Source organism: Sciurus carolinensis, chromosome 3, assembly GCF_902686445.1.
Source record: "Sciurus carolinensis chromosome 3, mSciCar1.2, whole genome shotgun sequence".
Lineage (NCBI taxonomy): Eukaryota > Metazoa > Chordata > Mammalia > Rodentia > Sciuridae > Sciurus > Sciurus carolinensis.
The window spans coordinates 22,575,270-22,594,453 of NC_062215.1; the positions used below are offsets into that span (position 1 = coordinate 22,575,270).

Sequence of the window (19,184 nt, forward strand, 5' to 3'; positions counted from 1 at the left end):
CCTAATACTTCTGCTTTAAGCAGAGGAAGAGGAGCTAAAACAAAATTTTAGGGTCGAGGGTGTAAGTCAGAGGTAGAGCACTTACCTAACACACATAAGCTCCTGAGTTCAAGCCCCAACACCAGGAATGGAAAGAAAATTAAATTCTCAGTTCCTAAAACTGACAAATTCTTCAGGCATATTTTATGGACAATTCAGAAAAGCCAGGCTTGCACAGAGAGTTAGAGTTATTACTTACATATGTCAAGCAATAAAGTATTTGGGGGGAGTTGGAAGGATAAAGATTACCTAAATTATATGTAGGTGAACTTTTGAGGAAACTTCTGCTTCATCTTAAAAATTTTAATGAGATTATTTTTATAATTCATTCTCAATTCTATTAGTCAAAATTATCCTTAGTTAATTGACTCAGTTTGTATTGGTTAAGCCCAGACTTTGCTATAGCTACTTGACAAGGATGAGATAACTTTATCCAAATATGATGATGATCTAGAGTTTCTAGTCAAATGGCTAACTTCCACAAGCTATCACATTCTATACTTACAGCCAGATGGACATCACAAAATAAGGAATTCCTTCCTATTTCATTCTTACACCACACTAAACTTCTTGAAGAATTGAAGGGCCCTATTTTGGTTAAACAAGAAGAATGCGATTTAACGTGGAGCCAAACACTATGCTAAATGGTAGTCATGAAATCCAGATCCTTTTTTCTGGGACAGGAGAGGATCTTTTTGAAGAGTACTTTGACATAGAATCAATCATAGTCCAAAACCTTATTAGGGCTTGCTGAATGTAAAAGAAATAATATAGATTCCAAAGTACCCAATACACTGACTTTGTTTAGCACTCTCATTTAAAAGTGAAGCTTTCATAGTATGCCATCTATAGGGAGCCCCTGAAACTCCTGAGGGTCACTGATTGCCCTTGTGCTCTCCTTGCAGTGGAGAAACCCTACAAATGTGAGTTTTGTGGTAGAAGTTACAAGCAGAGAAGTTCCCTCGAGGAGCACAAGGAGCGCTGCCGTACATTTCTTCAGAGCTCTGACCTGGGTGACACTGGTGAGTTCCACAATGCTCACTCTGCACACATTTAGTGAGCATCTGACCTTTTAGGTAGTGGAATGTGATAGTAAATAAAATGACAAAAACACTCTGCCCTCATGGAGTTTGTCTTTGGATGGAAACAGACAGATTATGAATAAAGTAAGCAAACTATGTATTAGAAGGTTGAAAGGTAATAAGTGCTATAGAAGAAAATTAAGGAATGAGTGGGGAGAGTAAGTCAGGGAAGACTTCAACAAGATAACATTTTAATAGGCTTAAAGGCATGAGAAATGAGCCCTGTAGATAACTTGGGAATGGTCAGTGCAAAGGCCCTGGGGCTCAAATTTGAAGTGCAAATAGTCCTATATGACTTGCACAGAATGAGTAATGTGACATGAAGCCAGAGAGGAAATGGGAAGCCAAATCTAATCAGGCCTCATAGGCCACTCTAAGGGCTTTGACTTTTACTATTAGTGAAATCTCTAAAGGATTTTGAATCCAGAGAGGTGACATCATTGGACTTCTCATTTGAAAAGGATCACTGTAACTCCTCGTTGAGAATAGATTGTATTTGGGGCAAGATTAGAAATTGGAGAGTACAGTTGCAAGAATTCAAACCAAGAAAATTGTGTCTTCCTAGTGATAGAATTGATGAGAAGTGTGTATGTATATTTATTTATTTATTTAAAAGGTAGACCTAACAGGATTTCCTAACAGGTTACTGAAGAATGGAGTTGTCACTAACTGAAATGACAATTGATGGTAGAGCAGCTTAGGGAGTGGCTAAGAGTTGGTTAAAACCGCAAGGATTTTCTTTGCATAGGGCCCAAAAGTCACATCCTTGTCTGCTCATATGATTTATCATGATGTTTATATTTGGATTTGGGGATTTCCTATTTTATTCAGTGATTTGAGTTAAATGTTTACTGGCCATTAGTTGAAACACTAGACGTCTTTCTGTATGTCAGTTGTGGTTGCATTTCCTTCTTATTCTTTGGTTGAAACAGCTGAAGACTTGTGTGTGTGTGTGTGTGTGTGTGTGTGTGTGTGTGTATGTGTGTGTGTGTTTTCTGAAGCTGTCCTTGTCTCATCCAGTTCACTGTTAGCCTGGTTCTCCAACTTGGGGTAAAGATATTTTATTGGGTTATGTGAACCAATTGCTTGTTCAGGAAAGGTACAAATCCTCATGGGATTTGGTGTTTGACAGCAGTAGTTGCTGTTGAACAAATCTGAACAAATAAGTTTGAACAAATAATTTGAACAAACTAAAGCAGAAAGATTACAAAAATATAACAAAAATAAATGCAAAACTCAGGAACAATGGAGTGGGAATCATGAGTATTTAAACTGCCCTTGTAGAGTGAGAGGAAACTCTTATTTTAGATAAAGCCTGTTTTATGTTATAAGGAGCTGGCCAACTGAATTTGGTTGGTTTGCACTGCTTCTGCTTTTTATCCTGATGCCATCTTTGGTTGTATCAAGGAGTTGGATTTCCTCCTTATTTCTGAAGAGAAGTGTTTACTCCCTTAAAAAAAATGAAACTCAGATTAAGCAACATACTTAATGTTAGGCAGTATTTGCCCAAGGACAGAATGTAGGCAATCATCACTTGCACTTCTATATTTCAGACAATGGACAAAGCACTTACTGTGAGAAATTCTCAAGTTAAAAGAAATCCAAACTGAATCTATAGTATTTACAGTTAGAAGGACAAAAGAGAACATCTAATCCTCATTTTAGAGGTGACAAAATTGAGTCTTGTCAAAATTCAGTGAATAACTTAAAAATCACTAGAGCCTCAGTTGCTTTTGTGATTGGCTGTGTTTATTTTTTTTAATTTGAGGTACAGGTCACATACCATAAAATTCAGCTTTTTAAATTAAACAATTCAGTAGCTTTCAGTGTATTTACAAAGGTGTACAACTATCAGCCCAATTCCAGAACAGTTCATCATCCTCAAAAGAAACCCTGTACTCACTAGCAGTCACTTCCCACCCCTTCTGGCAACAATGATCTACTTTCCACTTCTCTGAATTTGCCTATTCTGAACATGTCATATAAATGGAATCATACAATATGTGCCCCTTTAGGTCTGGTTTCTTTCACATAGTGTGACATTTTTGAGGCTCATCCATGGTGTGGTGGGTACTAGTGCTTCATTCCTTTGTTATGGTACAAAATTATTCCATTCATGGATTTACCCACATTCTGTTTATTCATTCATTATTTAATGGACATTTTGGGGGTTTCCACTTTTTGGTTTAATTTTCTCTACTTTTAAAAGGTTATATTTTATTGGGTTAGCCAAAGAAACACAGTAACACATACTAATAGACACACACATATATATGTACACGTCTTGGTTCTTCTGGAAGTAGGAGGAGAAATCAGTAAATTATGCTGTACATACAATAACTTCAAAATTATTGGTTTTACAGTAAGGCCACTACCTTATTTCCCATCCTCACAACTAGAAATTTGAAATTAGGAAAAGTCTCAAAAGAAATATTTTATTTATGTTCAGTGGTATTTGGTCATTCAGGAAATGTTGAAATGCAGACGTTAATTTACATTTCATAGAGTGGTTTGATGGATGCGTGCAACATACTTTTAAGTCTCAGCAAAAAAATAAAAGGTTAACCAAGTCAGCAAGTTTTAACTTTTTTTTAAACAAATATGTTGTAAAGGTAGTTTCAGGTAACAAAATGTATAAAGTCACAGCTTAAGTATAAATACTGAATATCAATAATATATTACTCTTTTACGTTTTAAATAGTTTCCATGATTTTTTCTGAGATTCAAAATAATAAAGAATGTTTCATCCAGAACAAGCCAGTCCTTTAATTGTTGACAGCACTCTCTATATGGTTTCCATTTCTGTTCATGTCTTAAAATTGGGAGCCTGGTGTAAACAGAGTATTCCATTTTGAGCCTGACCAATGCTGTACATCTTAAGCCTCATCCCTCACCTCTAAAGTGATGATGTTTTGTGGCTACTATGGATACAACACTCACGCATCAAGTGCTTATTTAAATTAAAGTGCCCTGGTCAGGCACAGCGATGCACATCTGTCATCTCAGCCACTTGGGAGGCTGATGCAGAAAGATCACAAGTTCAAGGTCAGCCTGGGTTTTTAGCATGACCTTGTCTCAAAATAAAAAAGACTGGAGATGTAGCTCAGTGGGAAAGCACTTGTCTAGCATGTGTGAGGCCCTGGGTTCCATGCCCAGTACTACAAATAAATAAGTAAAGAAATAAATATGGAAGTGCAGTATAGTAGGAGAACTAAGCCTGGGGACAAAGTTCTCTCTACAAGGAAGCAGGCCTTTCTGGAAGCAGATAGATGGAAAAGTCATGGAGTCAAAACCAAGCTCCAAAAGATGTTGGGCAACAGAACTGACCTTACTAATAATTTTATTTTATCCAGACAGCATTTGTTTAGTTTAGTGTCAGAACTATTTGTAAGATTGAGTAAAAGCTTAGCTCCTACTCTTGAAGAATTCACAACCCAATAAGATACTGACTTATTGATACAATGCAGAGACCTGATAGAGACACCTAAGTTATTGCTACTTCAGCCCAAGTTTCTATACTGGACATCAGAGTGACACATCAAAATAATCCATTTTTATTGTCTTAATGGAGTATGGATGACCAGAAGAAAAAAGAATCTAGTAGACCATAGACTTGATTTTCTCATTAGCTTGATTTCTATTTCAAGGGACCAACAGTTGGTATGGAAATTCAAATGAATCTCATTCCACACAAATTATGAATAGTTGGACTCATACATATTTTTGTGTAACAATGAGTTCTAACAGTAATAAGATTTTTTAAGTAATCAAATAATTATATTTATTGATGAATCCTAAGTCAAAACTTTCCATCTTCATTCTCCTTGTTCCAAAAGAACTAGTGCAAACATGAGGGTTTCAGAATAAACATAATTTTACCACTCTAGCAGACCAAAGAAAAAGTTCTTAAAAACTTGTTTATTTTCCCAATTGATATCTTATGAGTTGAATTCATTTTCCTACTCAAAAAGGCAAGTTTTATGTAACACTTTGTGTTAGAACCTGCCTCAGTCTTTGATAGTAATCTCTTGTTAAACACTTCTTATTGCACAATAGCACCCCTTTGTTCACTCTCTATGAGCTACTGACTGACCACACCATAGAAGAGACAGGAAGCAGTGCCTCTTATTTAAGCTCCATTTAACACTTCAAGACCTAATGACTGATTTTGAACAAAAACAAAAACACAACACCTTTATAGAGTTAAATCTCTAATCACTTTGAGATAGAAATTGCACCATGGAAACAGTTAACTAACAACCAAACTATTAAAGCTTATGCAGGGAGTATAGGTAGTGATTTTTATATTACATTTTACTATTTGTTTTTCAACATGTCTTTAAAATCACTTTGCTAATGAAAATTGTTATATCCATTATATAATAGGCAAGTGACATAAAGGGAAATTGATCCAAAGTTATTGTTCTACTCCTATGCTCATTTGAAAGCAAACTGTTCCTTGCTACCATCCCATTTTCCCCACACCCACCACTTGCAACATTAAACCACCAAACACCACCCAGGAACGGATTTCCTATTTCATCATTTTAAAACCATTATCTTATTCCCTTACTTTCTTGCCAAACTGGTTTCCCTTCACTTAAATTTCTGAGAGGTGATATGGTAAGATAGCAGGTCTAGACTATATAAATAGTTGGGTCCTGAAGTTAAAGCAGAGGACTAAAAGCCAATAGCCCTCTTTTGTTTGTATTTTCAGTACACTGCCTTAAACCCTGTGCAATCCCAAAGAGATTGTCCAGCTCCAAAGTATTTCTTTGTGTTTGTAAAGGGTGTTCATGTGGTGGTTCTGTGCATCAGCTATCTGACAATTTCAAGGCAAAGACTTGTAGCTTAGGAAAGAAAATGAGAGCACATCTTATTCAGTTGAAAATGAGCCATTGCCTAACTTGCCAGTTAGAAAATAGTTAACTCTGTGAAGATGAACTGGATCCCTATCATGTGTTCCCATATATAATGAGGGTTGGGATCTTGGAGGTGCTGTCTTATGTGAGCAATTCAGGGAGAGGATACAAGTGAATGGGGTGAGGATTAGTTTCAGAGGATTTCTTTTAGAGTTGTGGAAATGAGGAAGTCTCCACCCATGCCTCAAATTATCTATCCACCCATGAACACTCCGGAATTTAATTTTCTTAAATGTCAGGCATTTGGGCACCAATTTACAGAGTAAGATTTATCTATAAATGACTGTTAAGAGCAGCTTGATGGGTAACCAGGAATATAATGCGATGTTATCTCAGGGGGTTGCCATTTAGTGACATGCCCTAATTACAGTTATTTAGGTCAATGTGTCCACATTTCAGCATCCTCCCATATGTAGAGGATGTTGATTACGTGTCCTCAGAAAGTTGCTTGTTGTCATTGATGGTGACTGGTAAAATGTAGGCATTGACAACTAAGAGGCAAATAAGGAGATGAGGCAGGCAAAATAATGCTTGGGGTAATTCCTAGGTAGTGCTCTAGCCTAGAGACTAATAAGAACAGTGGTACAGTGGGGGTTATAGGTGAACATTCCTGAAATACTATTCTGCATTCTCATTTCATTTTTGATAACAAATACAGGGTAGGGAACGACTTTATTTGGATTTAATCCTCTCAGAATTGCTCAAATCAGAATGAAGGTTCCTAGTCAAAGCACAAACTGAGGAGCTTCTCCCCTGCTTCTAAGGAAACACCTCCTTGTGACAGCCACAGGGACTTACTTTAAATTCCAGGCTTTGACTTTCATCTCTCTGCTCTTGGGGCTTTGGGTGCTGCCACATCTGGTGGTGGTTTGTGTGAAAGGAAATAATATATATAATAGTTTCCTGTTTGGTCATTTAAACTTATCCCTGGACCAGACAGAATTTGACCCATTTCACTCAACAGCAGTGTCCTGTCCCCAAGTGCCAGAGACCAACTACTCTGCCACTAGTCCAGAAGCCAACTGCCCAGGCCCCTTATTCTGACCCTTATTGTTTTCATTTACATACACAATTGTTAATAGCTTAGGCTGGATGCTATGATTTGTTTCTTTAGAGCCTTGAATTATTTTTTACAAGAAACTCACAAAGCTCAGTTGAATATTGTCATTGCCACCAGTCTCTTCCTTTATTCATTTTTGGAGCCAGATTTCCTTTTATTCCTGAATTAAAAAGAAAAAAAAACACTGAACTTTATAATGTCTTGTATAATGACTGGCATGGAGTTTATTTTTAAGCCAATAATAAAATGAACAATACTTAATACTTGGAGTTATCTTTTTCTAATGTGGTTTAGGTTCTTACTCTAACCAGGCTTGACAGTCTTCACCTGAAGGTCTTTCCTTGTCATTCATTGACTGCAAAGGGAGCCAGTGTTCTCTCTGGGCATGTTCATTTGTGGTCCCGAATGTCTGACAGACCATGGAGTTGGTGACATTATTTCTGTGTATGGGAATCTCTTTACATGGCAAATACATTGTACTCTTCAACTACTGAATAGACCTGATGGTTCCTGAATCTCTGTATATACGGGTTAGGGTGGGGTGGGGGATTCCATTCTGCAGTCATCACTTATTTTTACTGTAGTCCCTTAAACTAATTTCAATTTCGTCTTCTTTAGATACATTAGAAATGTATGAATACTTCTTTTTAGTTTGGACTTCCTGAAATACTTAGGTAAAATGGAGAGAAATCCTTATAATACATTTGTGTAGGGCAGGGTAGGCAAGCTATGGCCCTCTGGCCAAATGCAGCCAGAAACCTGTTTTCATACAGGAATTCTGCATGTTTAAAAGGACGTGGGGCAGAAACACACAAGAATATAGAACAAGGACAATTTTTAAAATATCTACTATCTAGCCTTTTACTGCTGTAGTGTGCTACTCTTTGGCTCAGGCTAGCATCATGGGCTAAAGTTTTAAGCCTTAAATTTAAAGACTCTAGTATCTCTTTGAACCTTAGACATGAGGTCTTATGGGTTAATCCTGCTATACCAAGGTAAATCATATTTATTCCAATTTGCTGTTTTAGTAAATTAGATATAGGTACTATTTGTATACTTTCTGGTGGTTTGCAATTCTGGCTGCATTTTAAAATCACCTGGGAAGCTTTGAAAATGCTGTTGTCTAGACCCCTCTGCCAGGAGCCTGATCGAGTTAATCTGGGTAGGGGTTAATATAGATATTTCTTACCTGCTCTTCAGGTGATCATGCTGTGCAGCCAGAGCTGGAAATGCAGGCCTGTATCATTCAAATGTCTATTTGTGGATGGGCAATTATCCCACATTCTTTGCAGTTTTTATTTACATTTTTCATTAGAAATATAATAGAAATGCATCATATAATTTTTTAATTTAATTTCAAGAAAGCAGTGGGGCTCAGGGAAATTTTAACTTGAGACAGTTTTAAAATGGGAAGAGCATTTGAAACAGATCATGCAGAGCCCAGAGAAATAGAATTCGAAAGATAGAAACCGAGAGGAGCATGCTGAGAGAAAAAAAGAAAGAGAAAAAAAAAAAAAAACTCAATTTCAATACACAAATCACTGAGTAGATTTCTTACTATCTGGGTGAATGTATCTATTTTCACAAGTGCTGTTAACATAAACAGAGCAGTAAATCTGGGGCATCATGTTTTTTTTTTTTTTTCCTAAGTTGTTAAGAAGAATTATATCAGTGTGCAGGTGTCACACACAGTTACTCAGAATCAGAAAGAAGACTGATGGGGGTTAAAAGATCTCCATCTATCTATCTTTTTGCAACCAACCACGTCCAGGCTGTTTCTTCAATAACTTCCTCTTGCTAATGAAGATACTGGTTGGGGATGGGTCGGGCTTTCCCATCTCAGCATAAGACTGAAAAATTTGAATGTGCCCTGGTGGCAGCCTCACTGACCACGCCAAGTACCCCACGCAGAAATCTGAGCAGTAATAACAGGTAATGACAACAGACCATGGACACCAGCTGATTTTGTTTTCTCTCCATTTACAACTTGTTCTTTTCCCTCTTCTTTTATTTTTCTCCAAACCAGCAAGTGCGGAGGCAAGACACATCAAAGCAGAGATGGGAAGTGAAAGAGCTCTCGTTCTGGACAGATTAGCAAGCAATGTGGCAAAACGAAAAAGCTCAATGCCTCAGAAATTCATTGGTAAGAATACAAACCTTTTTCCTGCTGCTGTTAGCAGATAGTTTGGATGAGATAACATGTGAATGCTTACTAACACCGGCCCTTCCTACCTTAACCTCTGTTAAAACAAGGTACTTGGTTTCCATTGTACACTTTTATTTGGTGTGATTCATTTTGATGGCTCTAAAAAATAGAATAAAAGATATTAACTGAAGAATCTTAACAACAGAAGATGGGAGCATTTGGTATCCAATTTCCTAAATGGAGGTGGTGTTTACAATGCTGTTCCTTCCTCTTCACTCTGAATGACATATGTTGCATGAGTTTATGCAACTTAAACCAGCAAGATGTTCAAGATAGCATTTTTGTAATTATATAAGTTGGTTCTGCTTGCATGCTCAAACTTTTTTCATTCTCTAAAACATATTGTCATATTTTCTTGAATTTGATTGAAAATTGGTTTTAAGGGAAAGTGGCTGGGCAAACAGATTTAAATAACGTGGCTTGATTTAATCATTTGTCTTACTGAAATTAATTTTTATACCATTGGTTTTCACATTGTCAAAAACTATAGCAGAACGAAATGACTGAGAAAAAATTCTGTTCATTAAAGTGTTAGAACTTCCAAATGGCAGGGTTATTTTGCTGGACTGTCCCAGATGTTTTCGTACATGTGATCATGATATTTAAAATTGATATGTAGTTGGGAAGTAGATGGTTGGATTGAATATATCAGTTTTGTTACAAATTGAAAGTTGGTGATATTGAACAAAAATAGTTATCACATGAAAATAGACCTTCCTCAACACAACAATATTTTAGAAACCTGCCAATATCTTCTTCAAAGCCGCTTGGTGATGTTGATACCCTACTTCAGTCCTTTTGTGTTTATTCTTTTCAGTAACTTTTATGGATACAAGTGCCTGCCTGGTTTTTCAATCTGGCTAAATTTTATTCTGGTATAGATAATATTTTTACAAGCAGACATTCTATGTGAATTGTAGAATATATTGAAAGAACCCATATATTTCAAAATTACCTAACTCAGTGTTGTGCTTATTTTATTTTTATTAGTTAAAAGGTTTTGTACACTTTCAGACACTTTGAGACTAAATTGTCACATTAAAGTTGGTGTATTCCAGCTTAGGGAGATTCCCTCCTCCTTACTGTCTTCTCTCCTCTTGCTAAGAAATGTCAGGGAAAATTCAGTTGGGAGTCCAAGTCATTGTCTTAAATCATTGCCTGTTTGTCTTTTGACCTTACGTGAGGAGATTCTGACTGACATAAAAGAAAGCTTGAATTGTTATTCTATGGCATGAATGTATTTTAATTTGGGGAAAGTTTTTGGCTCTACAGATGACCGAAGCTGGTATGGAGAGGGGCTTAGGGGAGAAGTAGGCAAGGAAACCCCGCGTAGAGTGTCTTAATTTTAATCCAGTTTTGGTCAATGCCCGTTGGTCTAAGAGAACTAAAATTTGAGAGAGGGCACCTAGTTCTCACAGCTGCCCTAAATGTATAGTTGAGCTAAACCCCTACTTACTAAAATAAAAGTTGCTTTGGTATTTTCATGGGTTAAAAAACACAACTTGTTTCCTGTGTCAAGGCCCACATGGTTCTGCTCGTCATCTCAAGGATCCATCCCGTTTTGTCACCATTCTTTTTTTACTTGTATATGGACACAATACATTTATTTTTTTATTTTATTTTTTATTTTTTTGTGGTGCTGAGGATTGAACCCAGTACCTCACACATGCTAGGCAAGTGCTGTACCACTGAGCCACAATCCCAGCCCTGTTTGTCACCATTTTGTTCCTCCACCTCCAAACTCTGACCCTAAAGGTACTGATTTCTGCTCAGTGCTAGAATCAGAAACTGAGTAGAGTGAGCTGTTGGTTCAGCTGAGGTGACAACTTCAGGGCTTCAGGTCCCAGAATAACTGGGGACATGGTTGGTTGGCTGGTTGGTAAGCTGTGATACAGCTCAATCAGAAGAGCCAGATTAGAAGTCAGAAGACTCAGGCTCCATTCTAGCCCTGTCATTTCTTTACTATGTGTGTTTAGACAAATCACATAACCTTGCTGGGCCTCTGTTCACTCATCTGTGAAATGGGAAGACTGAATAGGTAATGAAATGACCATGAAGGCCTCTGTCATCTACAAGTCTACAGTATGACTTAGAGGAGAAATCTGAGGCAAAAATTAGGAAAACCACTTTGCGTTATAGAGGCCGTGTGTAACTTGGGGGTTCATGTCATAAACCATATCTCATGTTTGAATGTGTTTTGTTGGGTTTTTGTTGTTGTTAATGTTGTTGTGTTTTTTGTAGTGCTGGGGATTGAACATGCTAGCATGCTAGGTAAATGCTCTATCCCAGAGTTACACCCCCAGCCTTTAAGGTTTTAAAAAAAAATTTAGGAAGGTATTATTTAATCTGAGAATCTAAAATAAAGCAAAGAAAAGCAGTTTCACTAGCTCACCATTCATATATTTTAATCAGGGCAGCTATGTGCCTCTTGTTCGTTTGCTCTTGCATTCTTTATTCTTCAGACTCGTGTCAGATACATGATGTTCTTGTTCCTGAGCACTGTTATAATCTTCTAGTATTAATTTATTTCCTAAACTATTGTTTGAGAGATATTTTTTCTAGGGATCCCCTGAATCATTTAACTGAAATAGCCTTTGTGACAGAAAATAGTGATGTCATAGGAAGGGAAAAGAACATATCTGTGGTCCTGTGCAGTGTTGGAGATGAAGTGGCACAGAACACGTGGGACTAATCTTTCCACTCTTCCCTCTCCTACATTTCCTCTCCAAGTCACCATTTTCTGAAAAGGCTCAGCTGCCAGGGAAATGGCAATGGGGGAGGTGTGAAGCCAGAATGAGTCACCCCTTTTAATCCTTGCTGACTGCTGTACTGCACTCAGACCAACCTTGACCTCGTGAACTGTGAGGGTAAAGGTGAAATTATACCATCAGGTCAGCCTGCAACTTTCCTGGCAGGCTAGAGATGATTACCAGCAGGTAGCATTTTTTATCTATTAATATATGAACTGAAGAAGAGGGACCTATTGGATTAAGTCATTAATGCATTTGGAAACATGAAAATTCTGTTATTAACAGGTAAGAGTAAAATCAAATTGCCCAATCAAGAGAAAATTAAAACTTAAAAAAAATCCTCAAGAAATCTTGTATCACTTTGTGTCTAGTAGGAAGTACATTGACACACGTTCTTTAGAAATCAGCATCTTTATGGCACCAGTACAGATTAGTTCTTTTCAAATGACATGAAGAGCTTACTTGTAGCCTCCTAACCCTTCCAGAGGATTGCCTTTCTCTCACTGTTTTTGTACAATTATGAATTTGCTTGGCTAGACTCCAAACTAGGCTAATCTTAAATACTTGGCTTAAAATGGAGGCAAGATTTCTATCCTGGAGGGAGGAGGAAAATGACTATATGTCTGCATTTCCTTCTTTCTTGTTTTCATTCTTTCACCCAAAACAGATGCATGATTCAGACTATAGTTATTACCACAGCATCTCCTTATTTAAAAAAAAAAGTTTTATGTGTTAGTTTATTAAAGAAAGTTTTATGTTGAAAACAGCATGGATGAAGCTCTCCCTCACCCATGGTAAATATGTGAGTGAGGTTTTGACACTTCAGCAAACACCACTGATTCTCCCTGTGAAATGACTAATGAGAAATTACCTGTTTTGGTTAACAGAGCAACAGGAAGCAGTTTTAATACCTGTGTCTAAGAGTAGAAACCCCTTCCACTCCTTCCCAAAAGCTTGATGTCCATAGTTCTGTAAGCTTTACAGTGTCATCTCCTTTTAGAAGTATTAGGAACTTGGTGTTTGACTGAGGAGGGAAGGGGGTACCAAAGAGCTGGGGAAACACAGCTGGTGGTAGCACAGCAGGGCCAAGCCTAAGTCTATGAGCTGTCACACTCATGGCCTACCTTGGGAAGGTCACAGAGCAGAGTATGTCTTGTGCCAGTGGGGTCTTAGTGAGCCTGGTCATTGAAAACTGGTGAAAGGAAACCCCTAGAAGATGGCAGTTGATCTGTACTGACAAAGTGTCTGCTAGAGAAAAGGACTATCTTCCCCCATGACTCTGTCAGAACAGATGATATCCAACTAGCACCTCGTGGTGTCTCATGGAGGACAAAGACTTCTGCAGCAACAATATGTGGTCTCCAGCTCAAGTCTCCTCATGGCCACCCCCACACTCTCTCTGTTCTTGCTCCTCTTTCCTGCTGCTACTCATTCTGTTCTCCTCCTGGAAGAGAACTGTAATTTTAGTCTCATTTATGTTGAGACCAGAACTGTCATGACTGTTGGGATATTCCATTTCCTCTACTTAACTGACCTTTGGCTTTTTAATTAATTTATTTATTTAATATGTGCTTGCAGTAACAATGAATGATAACATGTGGGAAATTATATGCAATAACAGCAAACACATTTAAGTGACTTGAGAAATTTTAAAGACTTAAAGAAAACCTGAGGGCTGGGGATGCAGCTCAGTGGTAGGGTGCTTGCCTAGCATGCATGAAGACCTGGGTTCAATCTCCAGTACTGGAAAAGAAAAAAGAAAATCTGAGTATTTCCCATTACCCCATGATAGTGACTATATTGGACTTGTATTTTTCTGAAGTTCAAGTCATTTTGCCTCTCTCTTCAAAAATACCTCTCAATGCTCCAACGGTGAAATAAGGCCTTCCACAAACTGAGCCTACCACAATCTGTCTCCACTTCACCCTTTCTAATCTCTTCATTTTAGCTAACTACTAGGCCTTTGCTTTAGCCACAGTGACATACCCCTCCCTCTTCTCTGTTCTCTTTTTCTCTCCTCCTTCTTCTTCTTTTTTTTTTTTTTTTTTCAGTCCCAGGGATCAAACCTGGGGGCTGTCTACCATTGAGCTGCACCCCTGCCCCCTTCTAAAAATTATTTTTGAATTTTGAGACAGTCCTGCTAAATTGCTGAGACTGACCTCAAACTTGCACTCCTCCTACCTCAGCATCCTGAATTGCTGGGATTACAGGTGTGTACCACCGCACCCTGCTTCTTTTCCCACTGTGTCTATTCATTCTTTCCCAGTTCTTGTTCTGGATGCTCTGCCTGGATGCCCATTGTTGGGAAAGGGGATGTGGTTCAGTGGTAGAGTGTTTGCCTGGCATGTGTGAGACCCTGGGTTTGATCCACAGTATGTGCACACACACACACACACACACACACACACACACACACACAAGTATACATCGTCAAGCTGGGTGTGGTGGCACTTACCTGTAATCCCAGCAACTTGAGAGACTGAGGCAGGAGGAGATCCTGTCTCCAAATAAAAAAGTAAAAAGGGCTGAGGATGTAAAGCATCCCTGGACTCAATCCCCAGTATTAAAAAAAAAAAAAAAAGTATGCATTGCCCACATACCGCCACCCCTGGCCTCCCTCTGCCCACTCTCCTGTGCACCAGGTGCATGTAGTAGTCTGCTTCTTACTATAGAGAGATGGTCTCCAACACCATCACCACCACTGCCTTTGTTACAAAGTATAAAGAAAAGAATGGGTTGATATTTTCCTCATGTTGTATATAGTATATTTGAAAAGCAGTCTATAGTTTTCTCTCTCCACTGTCTTGGCCACCTTCTACTTTTTTCTACCACTTGGCTAGCATTAAGAATGCTGACTTGTAATGAAATTGTATAAATGCTGCATCCCCTCTATTGGATTGCAATTGTATTTGTATTCCTCAAAGTACCAACATGGTGCTAAGCAAATAATAATAGCAACAACAATAATAATAGGTCTGTCACTTTTTGAGTGCTTATGTATACCAGGCACTCCATTAAGTATTTGATGGACATCACGACTTTGTGCATCTCAGAAACGCTGTGGGAACCACCCCAGCAGAGTATCTGAAGTTGCTGTCAGTGATGTGCCTGGGCCGCATGGGCAAGGTAGCTGCAGGGAAACAGCAGTTAATGCTCCAACACATGCTGAGACATGTGAGCTCTTGGATTGTATCCCAGTTCTCTGTTCACCAAAACTGGGCAGCCTTGAAAACTGAATCAACTTGTTCATGCCTTTGGTTCTTCATCTCTAAAAGACAATAATCCACATCTTGAAAGGTATCAACCTCTAAAAGATGATAAAATGAGAGTGCAGAGAATCTGTGTATACAATAGGACCTTAATTAAAAGTAGCTATTGTTATTGTATTCATATATATAAGGTGTCCTGTTGGGTTCTGTGGAGTATAAGGGCCAGAAGTCAATGGCCAATGGATTAGGTGATGGAATTTGACCATCAACTCTGAAGACAGAGGTCTGAATCCACATGCTCAAGATGGCAGTTAGAAGCCAACAACATATGCCCTCACTACATTGCATCATTTCAGGTCTGGTAGTTGCTCAGTTTAGACTTACCAAAGCCTGAATACTAGAGCTCTACACCTTTAGAAAGAATCACAGGGGCAAGGCGTGGTGACTCACTCCTGTAATCCCAGCAACTAGGAAGACCGAGGCAGGAGGATGGCAAGTTTGAGGCCAGCATGGGCAATTTAGCAAGACCCTGTCTCAAAAGAAAAAAATAAAAAGGGCTGGGGATGTAGGTCTGTGGTGGAGCACTTGCCTAGCATGTGCTAGGCCCTACGCTTAATCTTCAGTACTAAAGAAAAAAAAAGAATCATAGGGAGGAAATGGCCCAACCAGGCAGCCTGGGTTTCTAAACTTAGGACTCAATGTTACCCTTTGTATTTTCATTGGAAGAAAACCTCTATTCAGCCTGAAGCTGGTATCATGAATCATTCAAAGGTGTGGTGTGATTTTGACTAGAAGCTGGACCAGAGGCTCTGAGCAGCTTTGGAAGCAGTTATACTCTTGTGGTTTGACTAACCTTTTTTATGAGTGTGTTACTAAAGAAACGTGAGCTGTTGGCTTTTCAATTACTGTAGCTTACCCCTTCAGAGTTTCATACACATTGAGTCATCGTGTCTACAGGTGACTGATAATCATCTGCACTGCTCAAGTTACCGTAACTCATAGATGAGGGGATCTGATGATTGCAAGCTGCACGTGAAGATCTGAGTCCTCCCCTCTTAACAATGAACAATGGTCTGCGTTAACCACAGAACTCAGTCACATATTTTCCCTCATCCAGGGGGTTATTTTCCTCTTAATGTTTTGCCTTTTACAGGTTCAGTGCTCATCTTGTGTTCTGACATATGCTGCGGGTGGTATAGACTGTGAAATTGTAGACCCGGGCAAAGAAAGCAGACTCCTGGGAGAAAGGATGAAAGTAGTTTGTGATATACCTGCCCTACCCTGGAAACTTTCTGGAGCCTCTCTATTAGATGAAAAAAAATAAAGAGATTCAAGAGGACTCCTGGTATTTAGGGAGTTTGGCACAGCCCGCCACACTGGGAGATCATCAAAACTCTGAAAAGCCAAGAAACCAAAGTTCATCACTCCTGTGTCACCTTCACAAGAAGGAATGTTTGTGATCTCAGCTGGCTTTCGAGCTCGCAGTGTCTTTCTTTCAGTCAGCCTTCAACAAAGATACATCCGGTCTGGGAGTTGAAAATAGGAACTATTATTTATTTTGGCAAAGGCATAATTTTCTGTTGCTTCTTATTGTGATGTCAAGGTAGGGTATTTTTCTTCACATTTTATTTTTCCTTTTAGGTTTTTGTCTGGAAACTATCATCTTGACCTTAAGGTAGTGAGGATGCAGATCCATCTGGTTAGATTAGGTCTTTTAGTTGGCCTTTCTGGTTTCAATTTCTGGTCTATCTCTCACATTGCCCTAACACTGACTGAAGCCTCTCTTCCTCAAGGACACGTAGCCATTTGCTGTTTGTTCACATCCACGTCCTATGGTTGGTCACCAGAACACCTGTCATTTGGTCCCACCATGTTCTGTTTTGTTGTTGTTTTTCAGTGATTCCCAAGATATACAATGTAAACTGACAAGAAGCACACAAGGCATTTTAAAACCTTGATTGAGAAAATACTTCTCTTTTTAGATTTCTTTCATTCTCCAAGGAGATTGTTTATACCAAGGAGAACTATTTAGATTTAATCGGATGCTAGTTGTCTTTAATACTAATCTCTCACTCGGTAATCTCTGGGTTTTTTGGTGTGTTTAGTTTTTTACCAGGGATTGAATCTAGGGGTGTTTTACCACTGAGCCACATCCCCAGACTTTTTTATTTTTTATTTAGAGACAAGGCCTTGCTAAGTTGCTGAGGCTGGCTTTGAACTCCTGTTTCTTCTGCCTCAGCCTCTAAACTGCTAGCTTTACAGGCATGTGCCAACACACCCAGCCAGTAATCTCTGTTTTTAACCAAGAGAAGGGATCTTAGTATCCAAGTATTCACCGAGCTATCTAATCAAAATTTAATAAATTGATCTGTTATATTGTCTCTGTTTTTCAATTACACCTGCTATTGGCAGCAAGTGATTCTAGTTTTCCATTTATATTAGTAATATAAAGTTCCCTTTAAGTTTTTTATAGTAGAAAAAATGAAGGAAAACAAACTGATTCAAACTTAAAGAAAAGGAAAAAGTAAAATTTAAAAACTCTGGCATTTACAAATGTCTTTTATGTGCTGGCTGCTGTTCTCAGCACTTTCCAGTGACCTCCGCAAGGTAGTTATAATCGCTGTGTCCATTTCACATGAGATGATGCAAATAGTAACTGATGGAGTCAGTATCAAATAGTTCATGCTACTCTCTGCAGTGTGTGAGGGAAAGTGCATTTGAAGTGCACTTCTTTAGCCAGACTCTCTCACTCTTCCCTGGGCATGTCCTGCACAAGGCCACCTTCCTGCCTTCATTTCTTGTTGTCCTCCAACTAGGATGTCCTCCCTTATTCCCCAGATAATATAAATCCTACCAATTCATCAAGACCCTTCTTAAAATTCAGATTTTCCGAGAATGCCTTTCTTTCTCTCCCACAAGTACTTTGGAAGTTCTTATTGTCTTGACTTTGCCCGTATGTTGCCTTTTAATCCTTGTTACAGAAGACATATTAGTCCCTTGCTTAAATGCTTCAACAGTGGTATTTAAAATAAAATCAAAGGTTTCCTAGAGCAAAGCAGCCCTTTCACAAATTTTATCCTATAACATCTCCAACTCAGTATATACAAGTCTCATTTCTCTCCCACTGCATTGGAAATGCCTCAAGAACAGAAACTGTTTCTCCTGATTTTTTTTCTTCTGGTATTATTGTCTTTCTTTCAATACTTAAGCCTTTTCTGTGTGGCAGTGACAAATTTTGGAACCCCATCATGCCTAGAAAATGGTACAGAAGAGAAGGATAGGGCTCAACAAATCTCTCCAGAGCCCAAGGTCAACAGAGTAGCCTGAGCCTCACCTCCACGCATCCTCCACACTCTCTCTTCCCTTGGCCGCTCACACCAAGCACATCTGCCACTGCTGCAGACAAGGTCCCTGCCTTCTCTGTGGCCAGAGAACTTCTCTCTGTTTTCTAACACACAACACCCACACGCCCTGCTGGCAGCTAACTCCGTTTTCAGAATTTCTCAGCAGTTTGACATGAGAAGTGGGAGAAGGTGACCACAACAAATAAATGTCTTCAGTTAAGTGTGAAATTGGCCCTAAGGATCCCACATGTATCTAGGATACACCTTTCAAGTGAAGAGCAGCACACTTTAGGAAAGGGGCAAAGATGGAGATGGCGCCTTAAGAATGCTTTTGTAGAACTGCCTCCATTTAAAGCTCTTTTACTTCAATCTGAGTCCAGCAGGTGGTAGGTGAGCTGGGGAGTGGGAAGTTGGAGTGTTAAGGGCTATTTTCTCTACCCCTGTAGCTAATTTTAAAGCTGCTGAGGCTGATCACTGAGCATCCCCTAACATTACACATAGAAAAATAGCTAAATGAGAGTTTGGAAGTTTACTGGGTCTTAAAACTTCACACGATGGAAGTGCAGAGGTCT

The 19,184-nt window shown here is 38.8% G+C and overlaps 1 protein-coding gene across 3 annotated transcripts in view; it reads left to right on the forward strand.

Moving 5' to 3' along the window:
• Positions 1–19,184, forward strand: part of Ikzf3 (IKAROS family zinc finger 3) — an 83,578-nt gene that overhangs the window by 57,813 nt on the left and 6,581 nt on the right. For 2 of the 3 annotated variants that reach the window (XM_047546858.1, XM_047546859.1), the window contains 2 exons: positions 945–1,061; positions 9,130–9,246. In XM_047546858.1, the coding sequence (XP_047402814.1) occupies positions 945–1,061; positions 9,130–9,246 (234 nt within the window). Of the gene's footprint in view, positions 1–944; positions 1,062–8,780; positions 9,036–9,129; positions 9,247–19,184 lie in introns of those variants that run through there. The other variant, XM_047546860.1, reaches the window with a different exon arrangement.